At 35.9% G+C, this 22997-nt stretch overlaps 1 protein-coding gene across 4 annotated transcripts in view; it reads left to right on the forward strand.

Moving 5' to 3' along the window:
• The window catches only part of FER (FER tyrosine kinase), a 366069-nt gene that overhangs the window by 339078 nt on the left and 3994 nt on the right, over nucleotides 1-22997 (forward strand). For all 4 annotated transcript variants that reach the window (XM_025047716.1, XM_015590541.2, XM_006913383.3 and 1 more), the window contains one exon: nucleotides 10684-10838. In XM_025047716.1, the coding sequence (XP_024903484.1) occupies nucleotides 10684-10838 (155 nt within the window). The remainder of the gene's footprint in view (nucleotides 1-10683; nucleotides 10839-22997) is intronic.

Here is a 22997-nt window from a genome sequence, read left to right on the forward strand (position 1 = left end):
AGAGAGAGTTCAGAACTGAGTCCTTTGGCAAACACTGTACATACCTATAAGGTATTAGACCAGCCTTGAGCAAAAAATCACAAATTATACTCTCTCACTCCACACCTGGTCTACTACTATATCCACAGAGGCAGTACTTTTGTTTCCAACCTCCCAGAAGATTGTGACACCAAACAGTTTTTCAAAGGAAGAGAAAAAGCAGAGTTTAATAATGGGACTAATTTTCAGTTTTGCGGCTGAGGATTTCTTTGGGGCCTATTCTTTTAGAAATAAGTGCTCCACTAATCATAGGCACAGAATTCACCAAGGGAGGTATGAGATGTGGTGGAGGTTACAAGGGAAGAAAGGCAATGAGGACCAGTATGACGATGACAAATGGAAAACTTTGAACGAGATCAGAGGTGCTCTTGAAAGTGAGAAATGTAAGGAGACTTTTGTATTTACATGTATTTTATTTAAAGGAAAAAATAAGGTAGATCTTAAAGTGGAAATAAGCAACATGTGATTTGCAGAAAAACTGGCTGGTCATCTCTTTTTTGGCTAACCTCTGACTCTACCACTGTCAGCTAAATAGGGGCTTTGGTATTGGCCAGTATAAAATAGTCCCCAAGGTTCCAGCTCTATTGCCAAACACACCCCACCTTGTCCAACAGCAGTTTCTTGGTACATTTTGTGAGAGAGTGTATTGTTCTATTTCTATTAATGTGTACAAAATTTTGCAACAATAAACAGGCAATCCTGCTCTCCATCATAGCACTCATGGATATCAGTTAAAGCAATTGGTGACATTTGGCCCGTTCAGAAAACAGATTTTTTTTTTTATATGTTTATTATGTAGACTGTTTCTGGTTTTTTGTTTGTTTGTTTTTTGGTTTTTTGGGGTTTTTTTTGAGGGAGGAGGGAGTGTCACTTCCTTTCTTAAAGGTAATCAATTTTGGCTCCTCTGTTTAAAATTTAAAAGTCATAGCCATTGGCCATGGATTAAGTGATGCATGGTTTGATTACATTCTTAAAGAGAATTACTAGGTGTATTGAGAAGCATTTTAGCACAAGGCTAAAATTGCAAACTGGCGCTGGGCTGATAGAGTTCAATTCCTACTTCCCCCCACTTATTGACTGTGCAACCTTGGGGCAAGTCACTTAACTCAGCTTCAGTTTCATTTTTATAAAAATGAAGATCGTAAATACAGTGATTAGAATTAAGTGACTTACCTGCGTCAGTGCAGTAGGCAGCACGTCAGTCTCATAGAACTAAGTGATTTAATACAAGAAAAGTGCTTAGAATAGTATCTGACACATAGTAAGTGCTATATAAGTTAGGAGAACTGAATTGAACGGCTTTTTTATACATATAAAGAGAAAATGTTCAAAAGATTTATTTTAACTAAAAAGGGAGAAAGAGTGATTCACCATTGTGTGGCTATAATTCAAGTTTTGCTGTGACAAATGTGCAGTTTTGTATCTGTGTGGCTCATATTTATTGAGCACTCATTATTTTCCAATTACTGTGCTAAACAGTTTACATGTTTTACTTCTCACGACCTTATGAGGTAGATACTATTATTATCCCCATTTTACAGGTGAGAAAACTGAGGTTAAGAGTAAGTTTCTAAAGGTCCAAGAGCTGGTATATAGTGTAATGCTTCAAAATTGGTACCTGTAACCACTACTCTGTAACGCCCCCAAAATATGCTTGCAACTCAAAACATAGATATGTTGTAAAGTAATAAGATATAATAATTCTGCTCTTTTTATCAGGATTTAGTAAGGCAAATGAGGTTGGCTTCATTTATTCCCCACCCACCAGGTTGTTAGTTGTATGCTGTGTTTTAGTTAGAATGAGGAAACCACAGGGCCTTTAAGAGGTCTTCTCTTCCTAAATGTTGATAGTTATTTGTGGCTCAGTATTATCCAGACCCGGTGAATAGTTTTTGTACCAAAAAAAAAAAAAAGTTTCTCTAACTCCTTTCCTATATAAGGGATAAATCCTGACTTTGTGGAATTGTAGCTGCAAGTAGTGAATGACGTTTGGAGTAAAGCAGCCTGGCAGAGAGGAACACTGGCTCAGCCTCCTGGTTGTTCCTGGTTTACCATCATATTTGCTCTGCGAGGCAACATCGCCACTGAGCAAGATGCTTGCTGTTGTGCTTTCCAGATAGCAAAGAAAACTTACTCATCTCCACTGCCTGCTGGCATTGGGTTTCCTGTAACTGCTCCCTGTTCTCATTTTATCCTTGATTAGTCTGTCTCATATTATATATGACTTGTTAGACACTTCTGGTACACACTCAAAGTTTGACTTTGAAGCTTCAAATAAGATTACTCGGCAGACATAAGTGGGACATTTCCATATCCTTTTGGCAGTAGGCAGCATTTGCTGTTATGTTCCTCTGCATGTGGTGAGCTATAGCTATCTCTGATACCTCCTGTGACAACGCCAGCCTATTATGAGATTTCTCATCTCCGAATTCCTATAAGATTCACAGTCTGTAACACACTGGCTCATACTGGCTTGTTTTCTAGCAGTTTCATGTGCAAAGAGGCAGGGAGCACCAGTGTGTCTCCTAGAGAATCAGATTCATGGTTAAGCAGTAGCGAGCTTAATAAAGAAATGGAGAGAAAGAAAAGCGGGGGGGGTGGTGGTATGTCTGCCTTATCTCCCAAATTAGATTGTCAGCTTCTTAACCCCAGAGATCATATCTGTTTTTCTTATCTCCTTTAACACTGATTAGATTAGGCAAACAGTTAGTATGCAGTGTATGTTTATCGCCTGAAGGCCTACATTTTTTTTAATTAATAGATTATGCCAAGAAGATACCATTTCCATTCACATGAACTTAGTGCAATCCAAAGGAAGTAAAGTTTTCTGTAAGTGTTACTGAAACGTTATTTACATTGAATTGAAGATTTATGTAAACTGGTTTTAGATCGGTCACTCATAGAACTGTAATCCTCATTTTAGAGGACAAACCTCTACAGCTGGTGGTACAGTGAAGATAGTTATGACAACAGAAGTGCATGTATTTGTAAAGCGTAGGTGTTATTCTGACGAAAGTGCTAAAACTGAAATCCTGTAAATGATTAAAGTGCTTCAGTGAATAAAAAGTTCATTCAGACCAAGAGAAACTGCCTTTGGCCCCAAGAAGAAGTCAGCGGCCTACTAAGATTGGGAGGTGTGCACTGTGGTGCCATTGTACCTCTTCAAAAATCATTTGACCACATATTTGTGGATCTATTTCTGGACCCTTTATTCTGTTCCATCAAGCTATGATACAGTTCTCCTTCACTGAACTGTATTGATAACAATTGCTTCATATTAAGATTTAAAATCAGGTTAGGTACGTCCTTCAACTTTGTTCTTCTTAAAATTACTTTCATTATTCTAGAACCCGTGCTTTTCTATATTCATTTTATAATCAGCTTGTTTAATTTTACAAAGACATCTGCTAGAATAATGATTGGAAGTACATTAAATCTATAGATTAATTTGGGAAGAATGGCTGTCTTAACATTGAGTTTTCCACTACATGAGCATGGAATCTTTCCATTTATTAATTATTTTTTCTCAGTCAAGATTTACAGTGGTAAGTGTAAAGGACTTGGGTGTCTTTTGCTACATTTATTTTTAGCTATTTGTTTTACTGGCATTACTGTAAATGGAATTTATTTTCTTTTCCAATTGTTTGCTGCTGCATATGAGAATACATTTTTGTATTAATCTTTTATCTTGCAAACTTGCTAAATTTATTAGTTCTAGTTCTTGTTATGTAAATTCCCTATGATTTCCTATGTAGAAAAATCATATCTGCAAATAGTGCAAATAGAGGTAGTTTTTTACTTCTTTTCTGACATTTGTACTTTTTTTTTTTTCTTTTGTGTCTTATTTCAAAGACTAGGACCTCCAGAACAGAGGTCCTTTTGAATAGAAGTGATTGATTAAATCAGGCATCCTTGCTTTGATCTCCTTGGAAAGCAGTTTTGTCTTTCAACTTTAAGTATGATGTTAGTGGTTGAATTTTTTACAGGTGCCCTTTGTCAGGTTGATGAAGTACCTTAATATTTCCAGTTTGATGAGCATTTTATCGTTAATAGATATTGAATGGTGTCAAATGCTTTTTCTGCATGAATTGGAATGATCATATGGTTTTTTCTCCTATATTCTGTTAATCTAGTGAATTACATTAATTTTCAAATGCTAAAACAACCTTGCGTTACTAAGACAAACCATACTTGGTCATGATGTGTTACCTTTTTTACATATCATTGGATTTGATTTGTTAGCGTTTTGTTAAAAAATATTTGGCTTTCTCTTCATGAGGGTGTTTTTATGTAATTTCTTTGATAATATCTTTATCAGTTTTTGTATTAGTTCTGCAGGGCTTATAAAATGAGTTAGGCAGTTATTCTCCTATATTTTTTGAAAGAGTTTGCTTAATATTGTTATTTCCTCCCTGAATGTTTGATAGAATTTACTAATAATGAAACCAGTGGGGTTTGCTTTGGGAGAAGATATTTTGATACCATATTTATTTTCATTAGACATAGAGAACTATTCAGATTTTCTTTTTCTTCTTGTGTCAATTTTGCTGTCTTATTTTCAAGAAATATATTCATTTCATCTAAGCTGTGAAATTTGTTGGTATAAAGTTTTCTCAGTGTTTTAGTATCCTTTCACCGTCTGTAGAATTAGCAGTAATGGCTCCTTTTCATTCTTGATGCTGATATTTTAAATATTTGATACTTTGATTATCTGATGTTTAAATTTTTAGCATTTCATTTTTATCTCTTTTTTTTTAGTGGTTACTCTATAGATTGCAATACATATATCTAACCTTCCACAGACTATTTAAATATTGTAGTGCTTCATATAAAATGTGGAAAACTTGCAAGCATGTAGGTCCCTTTGCCCAATTTGGTAGTTGTCATATGTGTAATATTTGCATACATGGAAAACCTGACTAGATAATGCTATTTGTTTTCTATATTCAGTTATATTTTAAGGAACTTAAAAGGAAAAAATATTATTTTATACCTACCCCAAATGTTCATCATTCCTATTGTTCTTTTCTTCTATCTTGATGTTTCAGATTTCTTTCTGGTATCATTTCCTTCCAGCCTGAAATACTTCTAACATTTCTGATAGAGTAGGGCTGTTGTCAATGAATTCTCTTAGTTTTCTTTCATCTGACAATGTCTTTATTCCTGTAGGATATTTTTGCTGGCTATAGAATTGTGGGTTAACAAAGACATCTGCTAGAATTTTGATTGGGAGTACATTAAATGTACAAATCAATTTGGGAATAATTGCCATCTTAACAAATGAAAGATGTTTTTCCACTGTCTTCTGCCCCCTCCCCATTGTTTCTTTTGAGAAGTCTGTGAATATTGGAATCATTTTCTCCATATGTGTCATTTTCTCTGTCTGCTTTTAAGATCATTTTTTTTCCTTGGATTTCAGCTGCTAGATTATAATATATGTAGGTGGTTTTTTTCTTTGATTTTTATCCTGTTTGGAGTTCATAAAGATTCTTAAATGGGTAGATTTATTTCTTTCAACTAAATTTCGGATTTGTTTGATCATTATTTCTTCAAACAGATTTTCTGCCTTGTTCTCTTCTTGCTCTAAGGTTCTGTTCACGTTCACATTTTTCTTTTTTAGTATTTTTCAACTTGGATATTCTGTATGATTTATCTTCAAGTTTACTGAGTCCTTCCTCTGTTATTACCAATATGATATTGAGCCTATGTGATTTTTTTTAAATTTCATATTAAAGTTTTAACATTTATATAATGTTCTTTTTCTATTTCTCTACTGAAGATGTCTACTTTTCCATTTACTTCAAGTGTGTGTTCCTTTATTTCATGGAGTACAGTTATAATAGCTGCTTTATGTCTGGTTATCATGGTGTTGGCATTTGTTGATTTTCTTTTTAGAACTGATCACATTTTTCTTGTTCTTTATATATTTAGGATTTTTGAATTGTGTCCTTGATGGTGTGAATGTTATGTTGTTAAGGCTCTAAGTCCCTGTTAATATTCCTCCAGAGATTGCTTTTTGTTTTAGCAGGCAATCAACCCAGTTAGGTTCAGACCATAAATTCTACCTCACAGTGATAGACAAATTCAAACCACATTTAATTTCTCAAAGCCTGGGTTTGTGATGTGTGTGATAGGGGGTTATTCTGAGACATGGGCAGAGTTCTAAAAATGAGTTCAGTTCTCTAAGTAGGTTTGGGTCTGCCCCTCTACGTGTAGCTCAGGGCTTACACTGAGATTCAAACACTGACCCAGGTGTTCTTCTCCACTCTTTCTCCACACTCTGTGGCTCACAAAGACCTCTCTTCCTGGTTTCTTGGGGCAGAGAGATGTGGTTTCTGTTGAAGTTTCAGACACTGGTGCTGCCTCCCTGTATTACTCTGTAACTGAAATCCACATTCAGGGAAAAGCTGTAAGATAAATGAGGGGGGAAACTACAAAACAGAAAACTCATTCCCATGTAGTTGCCTTTGTCCTCTAGAATCTACCTGTTTCTTTCTTTTCAGGAATTTTTAAGGAATTATTTTTGGTATTTCATCTAGAGATTTTAGTTATAATCATCAGGAGGAATGGATTATGGGGTTAATTTGCCATGTCAGGATAGGAATCTCAGAAGGTAGATTTTGAAGATAGATAATCTGGATCCAGAACTTAAGCAATATACCATATTGCTTGTCCTCTTAAAAAAATAAATAAATACACACACACACACACACACATATATGTATGTAACATTAATTAGATCTACTTATCTAAGTAAAACATACCCAAAAATTCTCAAAAATTCCTCTAACAGATCACTTTTATTGATTTACTAATAATAGATTTAATGTTTAATAACTCTTTCAGAAAGATATTAAATAGTGTTTTTGTCTCCCATCCTGGGAGATGAGAATAAGGAGTGAAGGCAGGTGAGTAAATTTAACTCCCCAAAATACCATACAGTTTAATTATTAGTCAAATGTCAACAATCACTGGATTTGGACCTGGATTTGGGCAGCGATGAAATACAACAAAGTAATAGAAAGGAAATAATCTACTGAAAGTTTTACATGTCTACCATGTAGAGAAATTATCTCCAGAGACAAATGAACCCATCTCAACAGAGATGAAGACCTTAAGATTTTTATTCTACTAGTAATTCAAGGGAATAATGTGGAAACCGTGAGCATTCAGATAATTCGGTATAACTTTATGAAGTTGTCAACATGTAAATATGCATCTTTGAAGCATGTTTTACAAACCTACCTCTTTGTAGCCTTGAGTTTCCAGGTGCCAGCCCCTTTTCCTTTGTGATCATGCCATACTCTTAGAAATTTATTTTGAAAAGTGATTTGGACATGCTATTCAAGGATCTCTTGTAGTTGTAGTTACAGTAGTAATATATAAACAATAGAAATAATACAGCGGTGATAGTTCAACTTATTTTTAGCCACATATTGTATGTTAGCACTTCATAAACTTAAGCTCATTTAGCCCTGCTAGATTGTATTTTTTTAGATGAATAAAATACACCAAGGCACACAAATGATAGGGGGCAGAACTAGGATTTTTTCTGGCCAGCTATGCCATAAGTAGGACTTAGAGTCCTTAGCCAATATGATAGTTCCTCCCTATAGATTAAGAAGATAAATGAACCAGCATCACTGTCACTCACTTTGTCTAAGCAACAAACCAGAGACTCTCACTCTTCCAGTAGGTGCTCATGGTACATCTATAGACTGGGCTTCTGCTGAGATTCTCCAGTATGAAACTTGATCTGATGAACAAAGTGAATCTTAAAAAATTAATAAGGCAGAAAATTTCACATTCCTTTCTAAACTTTAGGTACTACCACCCAAGTTAGGGAATATAAAAATGTTATTTCTCTGATTATCAATTATATTCAACAATTCCAAGGTAATTTACACCCTTAGGAAGTACCAGCATCACTAGTCAACTGTTGATATAAGTCAGTCACTCAAGGTACTTCCTATGTTACAAGACCAGTCACATAAATTACACTAATTTTTGGAACTCTTGAGTCATGTTTGATATTTAGAGATGCATTCCAAAGATAAATATATAAAACTATATCAGGAGAAAGAGAAACTAGTTGTTGATTATTCCTCAGGAAAAAAAAAAAGAATTAAAAAGGAAAAAGCATAGAATAGACAGGGATCAGTCTTAGGATAAGATAGTATGTATATAGTCATTCAACGAGTGTTCATTGAGCACCTACTATGTGTCAAGTACTATTCTAGGCATTGGCAATACAGCTCTGAAGAGCACAGGTGGATCCCACTCCTATCACTTCTTACATTCTCCAGGGTTCCACATCTGCTATTGTCACCTTTCTCTGTTAGTTTTACCCTATGTACAATATTATTACCATCTGCACGTATACAGGTAATAGCCCCCATATTAAGGGGAAATACTCCTTTGACCTAAAACCCCCTTCTAGTTACCTCTCCATTTCTCTGTCCTTCTTTGTAACAACTTTATTCAAGAGTATCTCAGCTTACTCTCTCCACTACTTTTCCTCATTCTCTTTGAACACACTCTAATCACGCTTTTGTGCCCACCACTCCACTGAAATTGCTCTTGTCAGTGTCTCATTGAAATCTATGTTGCCAAATCCAACGGCCAGTTCATAGTCCTCATCCTTTTTGTGTTCTCAGTAGCAAATGACAGAGTTGATTGCTATTCCTTCTTGATAAGCTTTCCTCACTTGGATTCCAGGATACCAACCCCTCTTCTGGTTTCCCTCCTGCCTCACTTGCTGCTCCGTCTCAGTCGCCTTTCTTCAATCCTCTAAGCGATGGAGTACTCTAGGACTTAATCCTTGAACACCTTTTTTCTTCTTTACACTCAATTCTCCAATCCCATAGCTTCAAATACCATGTGAAAGCTGACAACTCTTAGATCTCTCTTCTGATCTCCAGACTAAGTACCCAACTGCCTACTCAACATATCCACTTGGAGATCTAATAAACATCTCAAACTCAGTATACCCAAAATGAACCCCTCCCCACAGTACTGGATTACTTATAACTGCATATAACAACACGCCAAGAAAAAAAAAATCTAAGAAACAAATCACCTGAATGACATAGAAATTTCTCTTACACATTAAAAAAAAAATCCAGAGGTACAGATATAAACAGTCTAGAACACATATGGCAGTCTCAGGCTCCTCGTCGACGCTTTTCCAACTTTGGTATGCTTCTTTTTTGTGTTAGCAGAAGGGACCAATATAGTGATACTTACCCTTTCCTTTAAAGAAACTTCCTAGAAATTCCAGACAACTCTTCGGCTTACAACCCTTTGGCTAGAATTTAGATTATGGCCACATGTAGCTGCAAGGGAGCTTGGGAAGTATAGCAGTTTTTAGCTAGATGGCAATATATTCAGCTAAAATCAGGATTATTTTACTAAAAAGAGGAGGAATTGCACATTAGGAGGCAACTGGCTGTCTCTGCCATACTCTGAATCTGGTCCTCTCCCTAGTCTTCTCTATTTTAATAAATGTCACCTCCATTCTTCCAGGTGGTTTGGCCAAAATATATTGGGGTCATCATGATTCTTTTTTTTCTCCTATTCCACATTCAATTTACCAGCAGATCTTATTGATTGTACTTTCAAAATACATCCTGAATCTAACAGTTTCTGAACAACTTCACCACTTTTATCTTAGTGCAGCTATGGTCACTTCTTCTCAACTCCTGAAATCCTCTCCTAACTGGTCTATCTGGTTCTGCCAGTCCATTCTCCACATAGAGCACGTAGTCTGTGTGTGTGCATTTGAATTTGATTATCGAATGTTTTTCCCACTAGAATTAGAAGAGGGGCTTGGTCTGTTTTGTTCACTGTTGTCTCTATCCGATAAGGGTGGTCAGGGTAGACTTCTCTGAGGAGAGGGCATCTGAGCTAAGAATGAAGGAAGAGGAGCCAGCTATCCAAATGTCTAGGAGAGCACTCCAGGCAAAGGGAAAAGCTAAGTTTAGGGGACTTTTTCTACATTTGGGGACAAAAAGAACCCCAGTATGTCTGCAATATAACAAATTGTGGAGATAGTGAAGTAAGATGAGGTTGGAGAGAGACGCAGACCCTGACCCGGGTGCAGTAGAAAAAGTGTCGGGAAGCTCTAGGCTGCACTGCCAAAAGCTACTCAGTAGCTACTAGTGACATGCAACTATTTAAATTTAACTAAAGTATAAAATAAAAAATTCTGCTTCTTGATCACACTAGCCACATTGCAAGTGTTCAATGGTCACACATGGCTGATGGCTACCTATTGCACAGCACAGAGAGAGAATATTCCATAATCACAGAAAGTTCTGCTCTAGGGAAGCCAGTCAAAAAAAAAAGCCAAGTTTACCTAGCCTCTCTGATTTTTTCTTAACCCTAGAATCAGTGTTTTTCTATTGAAATGGAAATATATGTAGTGCCTAGAAATTAGCATGTGGCCTCTTCCATACGCAAATGTTCTTGTGGATGATTTTTACCTGTGACAGAAAAGATGGGAAAGACTGGTAAATCACAAGCATTCTTAACCTCATTATAAATACACTGCAAATGTAAAAATGCAAAGTGGGGAAGTCATAAATGTGAAAGCGGCTTTCAGTTTGTTTTAATGGATGTTTTCTGTGTTTTCTTTTAACCTAGGGATCTTGCTGCAAGAAACTGCCTTGTAAGTGAAAATAATGTTCTGAAAATCAGTGACTTTGGAATGTCTCGTCAAGAGGATGGTGGAGTGTATTCTTCTTCTGGCTTAAAACAGATTCCCATTAAATGGACAGCACCAGAAGCTCTTAATTATGGTAAGACTGGATTCTTTCTTTTTTTACTGGTAAAAAGTAGACTTAATCAGAACAAAATATTCACAAGCAAAGTTACAGGAGTAAAGCAGAACCCAAGTTAGGATGATATATAAATGTAATACTTTGAACTTAAACATGAGCACAAACTTAATTCATTGACCTTATTGGTCAGATTTCTATATGTAAGACTGCTAGGTTTAAAAGATGGATATACTCACAAGCAATTTTAAATAGGTCTGTAGATCAGTTTTTCTTTTTATCCAAAAAAACAGTTTTTATTTTAAGAGTAAAATTATACACAAAGTAAAAGTGTTGCTGTGGTTCTGGACTATTTCCTTTGACTATCCTATAATTTGATCAATAATCTCATTTAATGTTGGGTTCTTAAAATATTAAGCCAATCAACTCCGTAGTTTCTCACTCTGAAAATTGACATGGTTTCTTAGCATCTCAGTCTCTAGAACTTATATAAATCCTGTGTGGGAAGATAGAGATGGGTGTTACATTTTAAAACAGAGATTTTTTTTTTTCACTTGCCTTCTTATGTCATTGATTTCTGCTATTTTCCATTATGATTCTTCTTTGGAATGGTTGTTGTTATTACTCTAAGGCTATACTCCTAAGGAGAGCAATCACAGGATAAAAGATTAGATGACAAAACATCATTAAGCACCTTATTGATTCTTACAGCATCCCTAGAAGGGAGCTTGAACTGACTTGGAAGACCTTAAGGGCTTACCAGTATAATCCAGAGCTCTAGAATTTGTTCTTAAACCTGTTTGCTAGATTTTTCTACATTATAGTGACTTTAAAAGTCCTCTTACTATGGCAAGAGTGGTCACCCTTGTGTTGTTCCTGATCTTAGAGGCAAAGCTTTCAGCTTTTCCCCATTGAGTATGATGTTAGCTGTGAGCTATGACAAAAAAATATATATATAAATAGCTATTATCAATTTGAGGGAAGTTCCCTCTATACCTACTTTGTTGAAAGTTTTTATCATAAATGGATGTTGAATTTTGTCAAATGCTTTTTCTGTATCTATTGAGATAATCATATTTATCTTTGGTTTTGTTGATGTAATAAATCACATAATTGTTTTCTGGATATTGAACCAACCTTGCATCCCTAATATAAATCCCACTTAATGTACTGTTGAATTGTTTGCTAGTGTTTTGTAAAGAATTTTGGCATCTCTGTTCATCAGGCATATTGGCCTGTAATTCCCTTTTTTTGCAATGTCTTTTTCTGGTTTTGGTAGGATTATGTGTAGAATGAATTTGGAACTGTTCAGTATTTTGAAACAGAGAAGCATAGGTACTAAATTGCCTTTAAATGTTTAATAGAATTCACCTGTGGGGTTGTCTGATCCTGGACTTTTGTTTGTTTGGAGATTTTTCATTACTGCTTCAATTTCATTGCTAATAATTTGATCTATTCAGATTCTCTGTTTTTCCCGGTTTAGTGATGGAACATTGTAGGCTTCTAGAAATGTATTCATCTTTTTTTTCAGATTGTCTAATTTATTGGCATATAATTGTTAATAGTATTCTTTAATAATCTTTCGTATTTCTGTGGTGTCAGTTGTAATCTCTTTCATTTCTGATTTTGTGTTCTCTCTCTTTTGTTTGATGGATCTTGCTAGATGCTTGTCAATTTTATTTTTCCTTTCAATTTCATTTATTTCTTACCTATGCTTTCTTTGGGTTTTGTTACTTGTTTTCTAATTTCTTTAGGTGTATATTTAGGTTGTTTATTTGGAGTTTTTCCTGCCACTTGAGATGGATCGCTATAAACTTTCCTTTTATAACCGCTTTTGCTGCATCCCACAAATTTCTTTAAGTTTGTGTTTTCATCTATCTCAAAGTAGTTTTTGATTTCCTCTTTGATCCATTGTTTGCTTAGAAGCGTGTTTTAACCTCTATTTATTTGTTTTTTCTAGTTTTCTTCCTGTAGTTGATTTCTAGTTTCGTGCCATTGATATAATTTCGTGAAATAAATTCAATGTGTAATCTACAGTGTTTAGATGAAATGCTCTATAAGTGTCATATCAAGTTGAACTGGTCTCATGTGACATTTAAAACCACTATTTTCTGTGTGGATAATCTAAAGTCCCCAACTATTATAGCATTACTGTTAAGTTCTTTCTTTATATTCATTAACATTTGCTTTATATACTTGGGTGCTCCTATATTGAGTTCATGGATATATCTTCTTCTGATTGACCCCTTTAAAATTATTCAATATCCTTCTTTGACTCTCTTTTGAAATTTATTTTGTCTGATAAGTATTGCTACCCTAGCTTTCTTGTTTCTATTTGCATGGAATATCTTTTTCCTTCACTTTGAACTGTATACGTGTCTTGATCTAAAGTGAGTCTCTTGTAAAAGGCAGCATATGATGGGTCATGGTATTTTTTATCCAATCTGTCATGCAGAGTCTTTTGATTGGAGTATTTAGTCCATTAAAATTGAGAGTAGTTATTGATAGGTATGTGCTTATTGCCATTTTGTTAATATTTTGGTTGTTTTTGTTCTTCACTGTTCCTCTTGATCTCTTCCCTTTTGATTTGTTGGTTTTCTTTAGTGTTTTGATCAGATTCCTTTCCCTTTTGTGTGTGTGTGTATTTCTGTATATTTTTGGGTATGGTTACCATGATTTCATATATACTCATCTTTAGCAGTCTATTTTAGCTAGAAGGCATTTAAGTTCAATCGCATTCTAAAAGCACTACATTTTTACTTCCTCTTCCATTCTTTGTTTTTATCATGTTTTATATCTTTTTCCTTTATCTCCCGATTAGTTATAATCTTGCTACTATTGTCTTTTATATTAGCTCTTTAAGTGGTTGATTCACTGATTATTGTATTTTTGCCTTTACTAGTGAGGTTTTTTTCCTTGTATCTTATTATTGCTGATTATGGCCTTTTCTGCATAAAGAAGACCCTGTAACACTTCTTCAAAGGCTTGTTTAATGGTTGTGAACTCCTTTAGTTTTTGCGTTTCTGGGAAATTCTATTTGGCAAGGTTATCATTCAGCACTCACCGGTTCCTCAGGTCTTGGGTTATTCCCTCAGCTCCAGGAGAGCTCTCATGGTTCCCCAAACTTCTCTGTGGTCCTTCTCATGTTTGTTGTGCAGAAGCTGTTCAATTGGCTCACAGTTGTCTCAGAAGGAATTACTCTGAATATAGGTGTATGGAGTATATTCTGTGTGTTCTTGGAAGTGGGCGAGTTCAGCATCCACCTATGCTGCCATCCTTGGACCTGCATTTCCCTAAAGCATCTTAATAAAGACAGGCATGAGCATCTTTGATCGGCAGTGAGGGACAATTTTTAGCAGTCTTTAATGTTTTAATAAATGCAAAACAACTTAGATGACAAAAAGGGAGAGACTTTAACAGACAAAGAAGAATTCTTTAAAGTTTAAAAGAATCGTGGCAACCCTGAGAAGTTTTTCAGTCCTCACAAACAAAATTACTGAACACTGGCTCTAACTCAGTATTTTTTAAATGTGAAATTATAAGTGTCTTATGAAAGTCATTTTTTATTATACTTCATATTTTATGGAAATATTTTATGATTGGTAAGATTTTGCCTCATTTCTAAGGGTTGTTTCTTCGCTCATGGCTCAGAATAGGTGAAATACTGCCCAAGTCTCCCATGAAGTTTGGGGTCAGCGTAGATATAAAAAAAGTCCGTCTAAGGAACTTCTCTGAAACTTTGGCTTAAGGACATAGAATTAAACTTACTTTCACTATCATTTAATTTTTGAAAAGATAAAACATACTTGTTTTTTAAAAAATCAAGTAATAGTAAAGGGCTTACAATGATATGTAAGCCGCTCCTACCCCTAGCTATGTAAGTCCCCTTCCTAGAGGCAAATACTCTAATTATATGCTTATTCTCAGAGATTTCTGTTATGTATGTGTGTATGTAATATATACAGATGGCTATTACATATATATCCAGCTGTCATCTCAGTACAGCTGTCACCACAGGTGCTATGTTTGGAAAGGGCAAATAAGATACTGATTTCCAAGTAGAAATAATGTATTTATTCAATTAAAATTTTACTTGTCACCTGGGAATTTGGGACTGACACATCCTCTAATTAATATGATGTAAGTAAGTAGTCTGGAATGGGAGAGAGACAGAAGCCTGGATTGCCCATCAGGATAGGGTTTCCCAGCCATCTACTTCTCTATACCTACCTTTTCTAATTTGCAAGATGAGAATGCTAGTAGTTTTTTCCTACAAGAGTACTGAGGATCAAATGAGTGATGGAAAAGTAGCAAATGCTATACAATTGTAAGTTACTCTTAGCCCATTATTCAGTGAGGTTCTAATTCAAGACAGTGACATAGGAAGATCCTGAACTCACCTGTTTCCACAGATACACCAAAATTTACAGCTACAGTGTCCTCTGGGGGAAAAAAAATACAAACTAGTTGAGTGATTAAGATGTTGGGCAAACGAGAGGGAACAAAAACACATCAAGGTGGGTAGAAAAGGCAGAGACACAATCTTGCCATTAACCCAACTCTAGCACAGCAACACACAATCAGGAGAAAACGGAAAATTCGAAGCTTCTCCCTGAGTAGTGAAGGGTTTGAACCCTACATTCGGCACTCCAGCTTTTAAGACCTGCACCTGAGCGATGAGCCCTCAAAACATTTAACTTTGAAAACCAACAGGGATGTCCACGAAAACTAAGAAATGGCTCTTAACAGGCTCACATGCTCAGATTCACCTACCCTAGGACAAAGCACAGAAACAGGCAATTGAGAGGCTCCAAGACTTTATGTGAAAGAGGCTCATTTGCTAACCTTAAAGCATCAGATTATGGTTAGGCATCTAATTTAACACACAGCTAAAGGCCTGCTGGTACACTCTCCAGCAACAGGATGGGAAGTGCCATCTTCACACTCTCTATCACACTCAAGAGCACCAGTATATATCACAGGGGAGCTGTGGTGGCCAAGGGAACTTGTGTTCCTTGGTCCCATGGGATAGTAGTAATCAAATAGTTCTTGGCTACCACTCCCCAGGGCATTGTACAGACAGCCAACTGAAACATACTCCGGTCTGTTAAAGAGACCTATTTTCTTGTCCTGAAGCACAGGCTTCAGATTTGGCACATAGTTATTCTCTGGAAATATATCAGACAAAACAGACTTTAATCAGAGACAAAGATTGTATCACATAACATATAAAGGGAGCAACCAAACAATAGGATATAACATTTGTAAATATTTATGCATCCAACTTGGGAGCACCTAAATATATAAAACAAATATTAAGATACCTGAAGGAAGAAATACTAATATAATAGTGACTCTAATGCCCAGTGTACACCAATAGATAGATCATCTAGGCACAAACTCAATAAGGAAACATTGGCCTTAGCACATTGGATCAAGTGGCCTTAACAGAACATTCCATCCAATAGCAACACATTCTCTTCGACAGATTATATATTAGGCCACAAAACAAGTTTTAATAAATTTAAGATTGAGATCATATCGGACATATTTTTGGACCACAATGGCATGAAATTAGAAACCAATTATAAGAACAAAACTAGAGGAGGAAAATGATAGAGGCTCTGTTCATCTTTCTGGTGACCAAATCAAAGTTGTGACGGAAATAAGGAGCAAGCAGCAAGGAAAAAATCGCCTGGGATGAACAAGCCATACAAGTAGGAGAAATCCAAGAAATCACCTGCAACAGCAGAAGGTAGGACAGGGCAAGGATGCGGGGCTGCCCAGTCTCTAGCGGCTGAGTGAGACCAAGACTGAGGCAGACTCCTCTTAAAGGAGCCACATCCCCGAGCAGATTTTCCGTGAGCAGATGAGCGCCAGTTCAGCTGTGCACAGGGGGCACCAGGGACTTACAGGGAGACATTATCAGAGTGAAGGCTAAGCCAAGACTCGAACTCTACAGAAATGTTGGTGGTATCCATTGTTCTCTGTTGAGCCCTCCCCCTACCAGTGCACCTGACACCATGCAGCCATAGCTCTGACGTCATCAAACTGGATAACAGAGGTCACTCCTCCCAGAGGACTCCCTGAAACCCCGCCTCCCCCAACTCGCGGCCCCACCCAGGCCACATCCAGGTTTATCCTCAGCAAGTCAGGTGCTCCTTACTGAGCAGCACCTAGAATCACACTGGAGATAACTGGCCTCAGTTTCTGGTGTGGCCTTTTGAGGCAACTATAAGCACAGCATCTGTGGATTGCTTCCTGAATCTTGACAGGTGGTCCCGGAGGGGCAGAGGCTTGGGCTAAATTGGCCTGCAGCTGAACCCCTCTCGGGACTGTGCCACTGGACACCAACTTCATAAATCCACACTAATAAGATCGGTAGACTTAGGAGCTTTGCTTATTGTGTAGAAATAGACATGGGAAGACAGCCAAAACGGGAAGACAAAGAAGCAGAAACCATATGACAGAACAGAACAGAGATCCAGATATAATGGAGTCAAGTAATCTAACAGATGCAGAGTTCAAAACACTGGTTATAAAGATGCTCAATGAACTTTTGGGAAGCGTAGATAAATTCAGTGAGAACTTCAACAAAGAGAAAAAAACATAGAAATGGAAATTAAAAAAGGGAACCAGTTGGAAATGAAGAACACATCATCTGAGATAAGAAGTATATTAAATGGAATAAACAAAGTGAATAAAGAAGAGGATCAAATGACCTATCTCAAGGACAGGAAAGCCAAGGACACTCAATCAGAATGGCAAGAAAAAAGATACCAAGGCTATAAAAATAATTTAAGGAGGATATAGGACGCTATTAGAGGTCAAAATATTCATCTCATCGGCATACCTGAAGGAAAACAAGAATGATGGAAAACTTCCCTAACCTGGTGAAGGAAATAGACATAAAACCAGGAAGCTCAGAGAACCCCAAAAACCAGGAATCCAAAGAGGCCCACATAAAGACACATCATAATTAAAATGCCAAAGGTTAAATACAAAGAACGAATCTTAAAAGTAGCAACAGAAAAGCAGATAGATAGTTACCTCCAAGGGAACACCTATAAAACTGGCAGCTGATTTCTCAAAAGAAACTTTGCAGGACAGAAGGGCTTGGCACAAAATATTCAACATGATGAAGACCCAGGATCTACAACCAAGAATACTTTATCCAGCAAAGCTATCATTTAGAGTTGAAAGACAGATAAAGAGCTTCCCAGACAAAAATAAACTAAAGGAATTAATCACCACCAAGCCAATATTACAGGAAATGTTGGAGGGACTTCTTTAAGGAGAAAAAAACATGTATCAAAAACATGAATGAAGAATGGTAGCAACTACATTCCTATCAATAAGTGTCTTAAATGGAAAAGAATTAAGTGCTCCAACCAAAAGATAGAGTAGCTGAAAGGATAAGAAAACAAGACCCCTACATAAGAAAAGGAAGGGGATGAAGAAAAGAGACTCACTTCAGATTAAAAGACACACACAGACTAAAAGGAAGGGGTTGGAAAAAGATATTGCTTTGATGGACCTAGAAGGTATTTAAGTCAGACAGAGAAAGATAAACATATGATTTCACTTATGTGCGGAATCTAAAGAATAAAAAAGAACTAATCAAAAACAGATTCACAAATATAGTGGACAATTTGCTGACGGACAGAGGAGAGGATGGTTTGTGTGGCTGGAAGAATGGGGTAAAGGGTTAAAGAAGTACAAATTAGTAGTTGTTAGATGGTCATGAGGAGCACGGCATAGGGAATGCAGTTAACATTAATATATTGGCTAGATGGAGAGCCAAGGGAGAAATTGGGGAGATCATTTTACAAACTAGATAGATGTCTAACCAATGTACTATATACTTGAAACTAATTAAAATAAATAAATTTAAAAAGAATAAAACTAGAATCTTTACAAATATGTGGAAATTAACATACTACTAAACGAATAAGTCATTGAAGAAATTGAAAGAGAAATGGAAAAATACCTGAGACAAATAAAAATGGAAATACAGCATACCAAAAGTTATAGGATGTAACAACAGCAGTTTAAGAGGGAAATTCATAGTGATTAAATACATACATGAAGAAACAAAAATCTCAAATAAATGACCTAACATTATGCCTCAAGGAATTTGAAAAAGAAGAAGAAATGAAGCCCAAAGTTAGTAGAATGAAGGAAATAACAAAGATCAGAGTGGAACTAAATGCAATAAAGTCTATAAAAGCAATAGAAAAATCAAACTAAGAGCTGGTTCTTTGATGAACAATATTGACGAACCTTTAGCTACACTAAGAAAAAAGAAAGGACTCAAAACCAGAACTGAAAGAGATGAAACTGATGCCACAGAAATGCAAAGGATCATAAGAGACTATTACGAACAATTATTAACCACTAAATTTTACAACCTAGAAGAAATGGATATGTTCCTAAAAAACATATACTGAATCATAAAGAATTATAACATCTGAGCAGAACATTACTGATTCAATATCCTTACTGGTAATCAAAAAACCTCTCACATACAAGTGGCGAACAAATAAATAAAAAGACGCTCAACATCGCTAGCTGTTAGGGAAATGCAAATCAAAACCATAATGAGATACCATCTCACACCTGTTAGAATAGCTATAATCAACAGGACAAGTAATAACAAATGTTGGAGAGGATGTGAGAAAAAGGAACCCCCATACGCTGCTGATAGGACTGCAAACTGGTACAGCCACTATGGAAAACAGTATGGAGGTTCCTCAAAAAACTAAGAATTGATCTACCATATGATCCAGCAATCCCCCTACTAGGTATTTACCCTAAAGACTTGAAAACCCATTTCCTAAAAGATACTTGCACACCAATGTTCATAGCAGCATTATTCACAGTGGCCAGGACGTGGAAGCAACCAAAGTGTCCTATGATAGAAGATTGGCTAAAAAAGCTATGGTACACATATACAATGGGATATTACTCAGCCATAAGAAGAGATGAAATACTGCCATCTGCGACAACATGGATAGACCTCGAGATAATCATGCTATGCGAAATAAGCCAGACAGAAAAAGTTGAAAATCACATGATATTACTTATATGTGAGATATAAACCTAAAAGCAACAAATGGACGGGACAAACAAACAGAGACTCATGGGCATGGACTATAGACTCGTGGTTACCAGAGAACTATAGAGTAGTGATTACTAGTTGGGTGGGGGAGGTAGATGGGGTAAAGGTCACAAATAGGGGGTAGGGGGATGGTGAAGTGGGTAAAGGAGATCAAATATAAACTCTCAAGGTGTTATAGAGGGAATGTGTCTCACCATAAAGGTCATATATAACAAACCTACACTGCTAACATCATACTTAATGATGAAACATGAAAACTTTTCCTCTAAGATCAAGAACAAAACAAGGTTGCCCACTCTCACACTTAACAGCATTAGAAGTCCTTGCCAGAACAATTGGGCAAGACAAAGAAAGAAAAAGAAATCAAATGGAAAGAGGTAAAATTGTCACTATTTGTCACTACATATATATATATTTATATTCCTAAAGATTTCACCAGGAAACTGTTAGAACTAATCAATCAATTCAGTAAAGTTGCAGGATACAAAATCAATATACGAAAATATGTTACATTTCTATTAATAATGAACTATTAGAGAAATTTTTTTTAAATCCCATTTAGGATTGCATCAAAAACAATAACTAGGAATAAGTTTAACCAGGGTGTTGAAAGACCTATACAGTGAAAGTTTTCGACATTAATGAAAGAAATCGAAGAAGCAAATCAATTGAAAGATATTCCATGCTCACAGATTGGAAGAATTAATATTGTTAAAATGACCATACTACCCAAAGCAATCTACAGATTCATTGTAATCCCTAACAAAATTCCAATGGCATTTCTCACAGAAGTAGAGAAAACAATTCTAAAATGTGTACGGAACCACAAAGACCCCGAATAGCCAAAGCAATCTTGAGAAAGAACAAATCTAGAGGCATCACACTCCCCGATTTCAAACTATAATACAAAGCTATAGTGTAATCAAAATAGTATGGTGTTGCATAAAAACAGACATAGATCAATGGAACAGAGAGCCCAGCAATAAACCCATGCCTGCATGGTCAATTTATGGCAAAGGGGCCAACAATATACAATGGAGAAAGGACAGTCTCTTCGATACTGTTGGGAAAACTGGACAACTACATGCAAAAAAAAGTAATAATAAAATAAACTGGACCATTATCTTTTGCCACAACCAAAAATTAATTCAAATGGATTAAAGACTTGAATGTAAGACCTGAAACTATAAAAATCCGAGAAGAAAATACAGGCAGTAATCTTAATAACAGTCTTGGCAACAATTTTTTGAATCTGACACCAAAGACAACAAAAGCAAATATAAGCAAATAGGAATACCTCAAATTAAAAAGTTTTAGCACAGCAAAAGAAATTATCAGCAAAATGAAATGGTAACCTACTGAATGGGAGAAAATATTTGCAAATCATATACCTAATAATGGGTTAATATTCAAAAATATAAAGAACCCATACAACTCAATAGCAAAAAAAAAAAAATCCAATCAGGAAATGGGCAGATCTGAATTTGCATTTTCCCAGAGAAAACATACAGGTGACCAACAGGTACATAAAATGATTCTCAGTGTCACTAATCATCAGGGAAGTGCAAATCAAAGCTACAATGGATACCAAATCACACGTGTTAGAATAGCTGTTATCAAGAAGACATAACAAGTGTTTCATAAGGATGTGAACGAAAGGGAACCCTTGTGCACTGTTGGTGGGGATGTAAATTGGTGCAGCCACTATGGAGAACAATATGGAAGTTCCTCAAAAAATTAAAAATAGAACTACCCTATGACTCAGCAGTTCCACTTCTGGGTAAATATCTGAAGGAAATGAAATCACTATTTTGAAAAGATATAATCACCCCCATGTACACTGTAGCATTACTTACAATAGCCAAAACATAGAAACAACTTAATGTTCAACACATAAATGGATAAAGAAAATGTGGTACATATATACAATGGAATACTATTCAGCCATAAAAAAGAATGAAATCTCGCCATTTGAGACATCAGAGGTAGACCCTGAGGGTGTAATTCAGACAGAAAATAACAAATACTACATGATCTCACTTACATGTGGACTCTAAAAAAGGTACACACACACACACACACACACACACATACACACGAAACAAGCTCATAGATACAGAGAACAGATTAATAGTAGTTGCCAGAGGCAGGGGCTTGGGATGAGCAAAATGGATAAAGTGGGACAAAGGTACAAACTCCCAGTTATAAAATAAGTCTTGAGGATGTAATGTACAGCATGGTGACAATAGTACTGTATTACATATTTGGAACTTGCAAAGAGAATAGATCTTAAAACTACTCATCAAAAAAAAATAAATTTTTATAACTATGCATGGTGACAGATGTTAACTAGAGTTATTATGGTGATCATTTTGCAATTATACAAATATTGAATCATTATGTTGTACACTTGAAACTAATAATGTTCTGTCAATTATACCTCATTAACATAGATAAATTAATGTAAATAGATAAAAAAAATTTTTTTAAATTATCAAAACCACAGAAAAACAACCAATTGAATGGGAGAAGATATTCACTTATGACACATCTGATAGGAGATTAATATCCAAGATATATAAAGAACTCATACAACTCAACAACAACAACAAAAAAAAAACAATCCAACTAAAAAATGGGCAGAATACCCGAATAGATATTTCTCCAAAGAGGAAATACAGATGGCCAATAGGCATATGAAAAGATACTGGAGGTCACTAATCATCAGAGATACGCAAATTAAAACCACAATGACATATCACCTGACACCTGTCAGAATGATAATCATCAATAAATCAAAGAACAAGTGTTGGCTAGGATGTGGAGAAAAGGGAACCCTCATATGCTGTTGGTGGGACTGAAAATTGATACAGCCACTATGGAAAACAGTCTGAGGTTTTGCAAAGAATTAAAAATGGATCTACCTATTGACCCAGCAATTGCACTTCTGGGGATTTAGCCAAAGAAAACCAAAACAATAATTCGTAAAGGTCTATGCACGCCAATGTTCATGGCAGCACAATTTACGATAGCCAAGATATGGAAGCAACTTAAATGTA

The sequence above is a fragment of the Pteropus alecto genome, unplaced genomic scaffold (genome assembly GCF_000325575.1).
Source record: "Pteropus alecto unplaced genomic scaffold, ASM32557v1 scaffold20, whole genome shotgun sequence".
Taxonomy (NCBI): domain Eukaryota; kingdom Metazoa; phylum Chordata; class Mammalia; order Chiroptera; family Pteropodidae; genus Pteropus; species Pteropus alecto.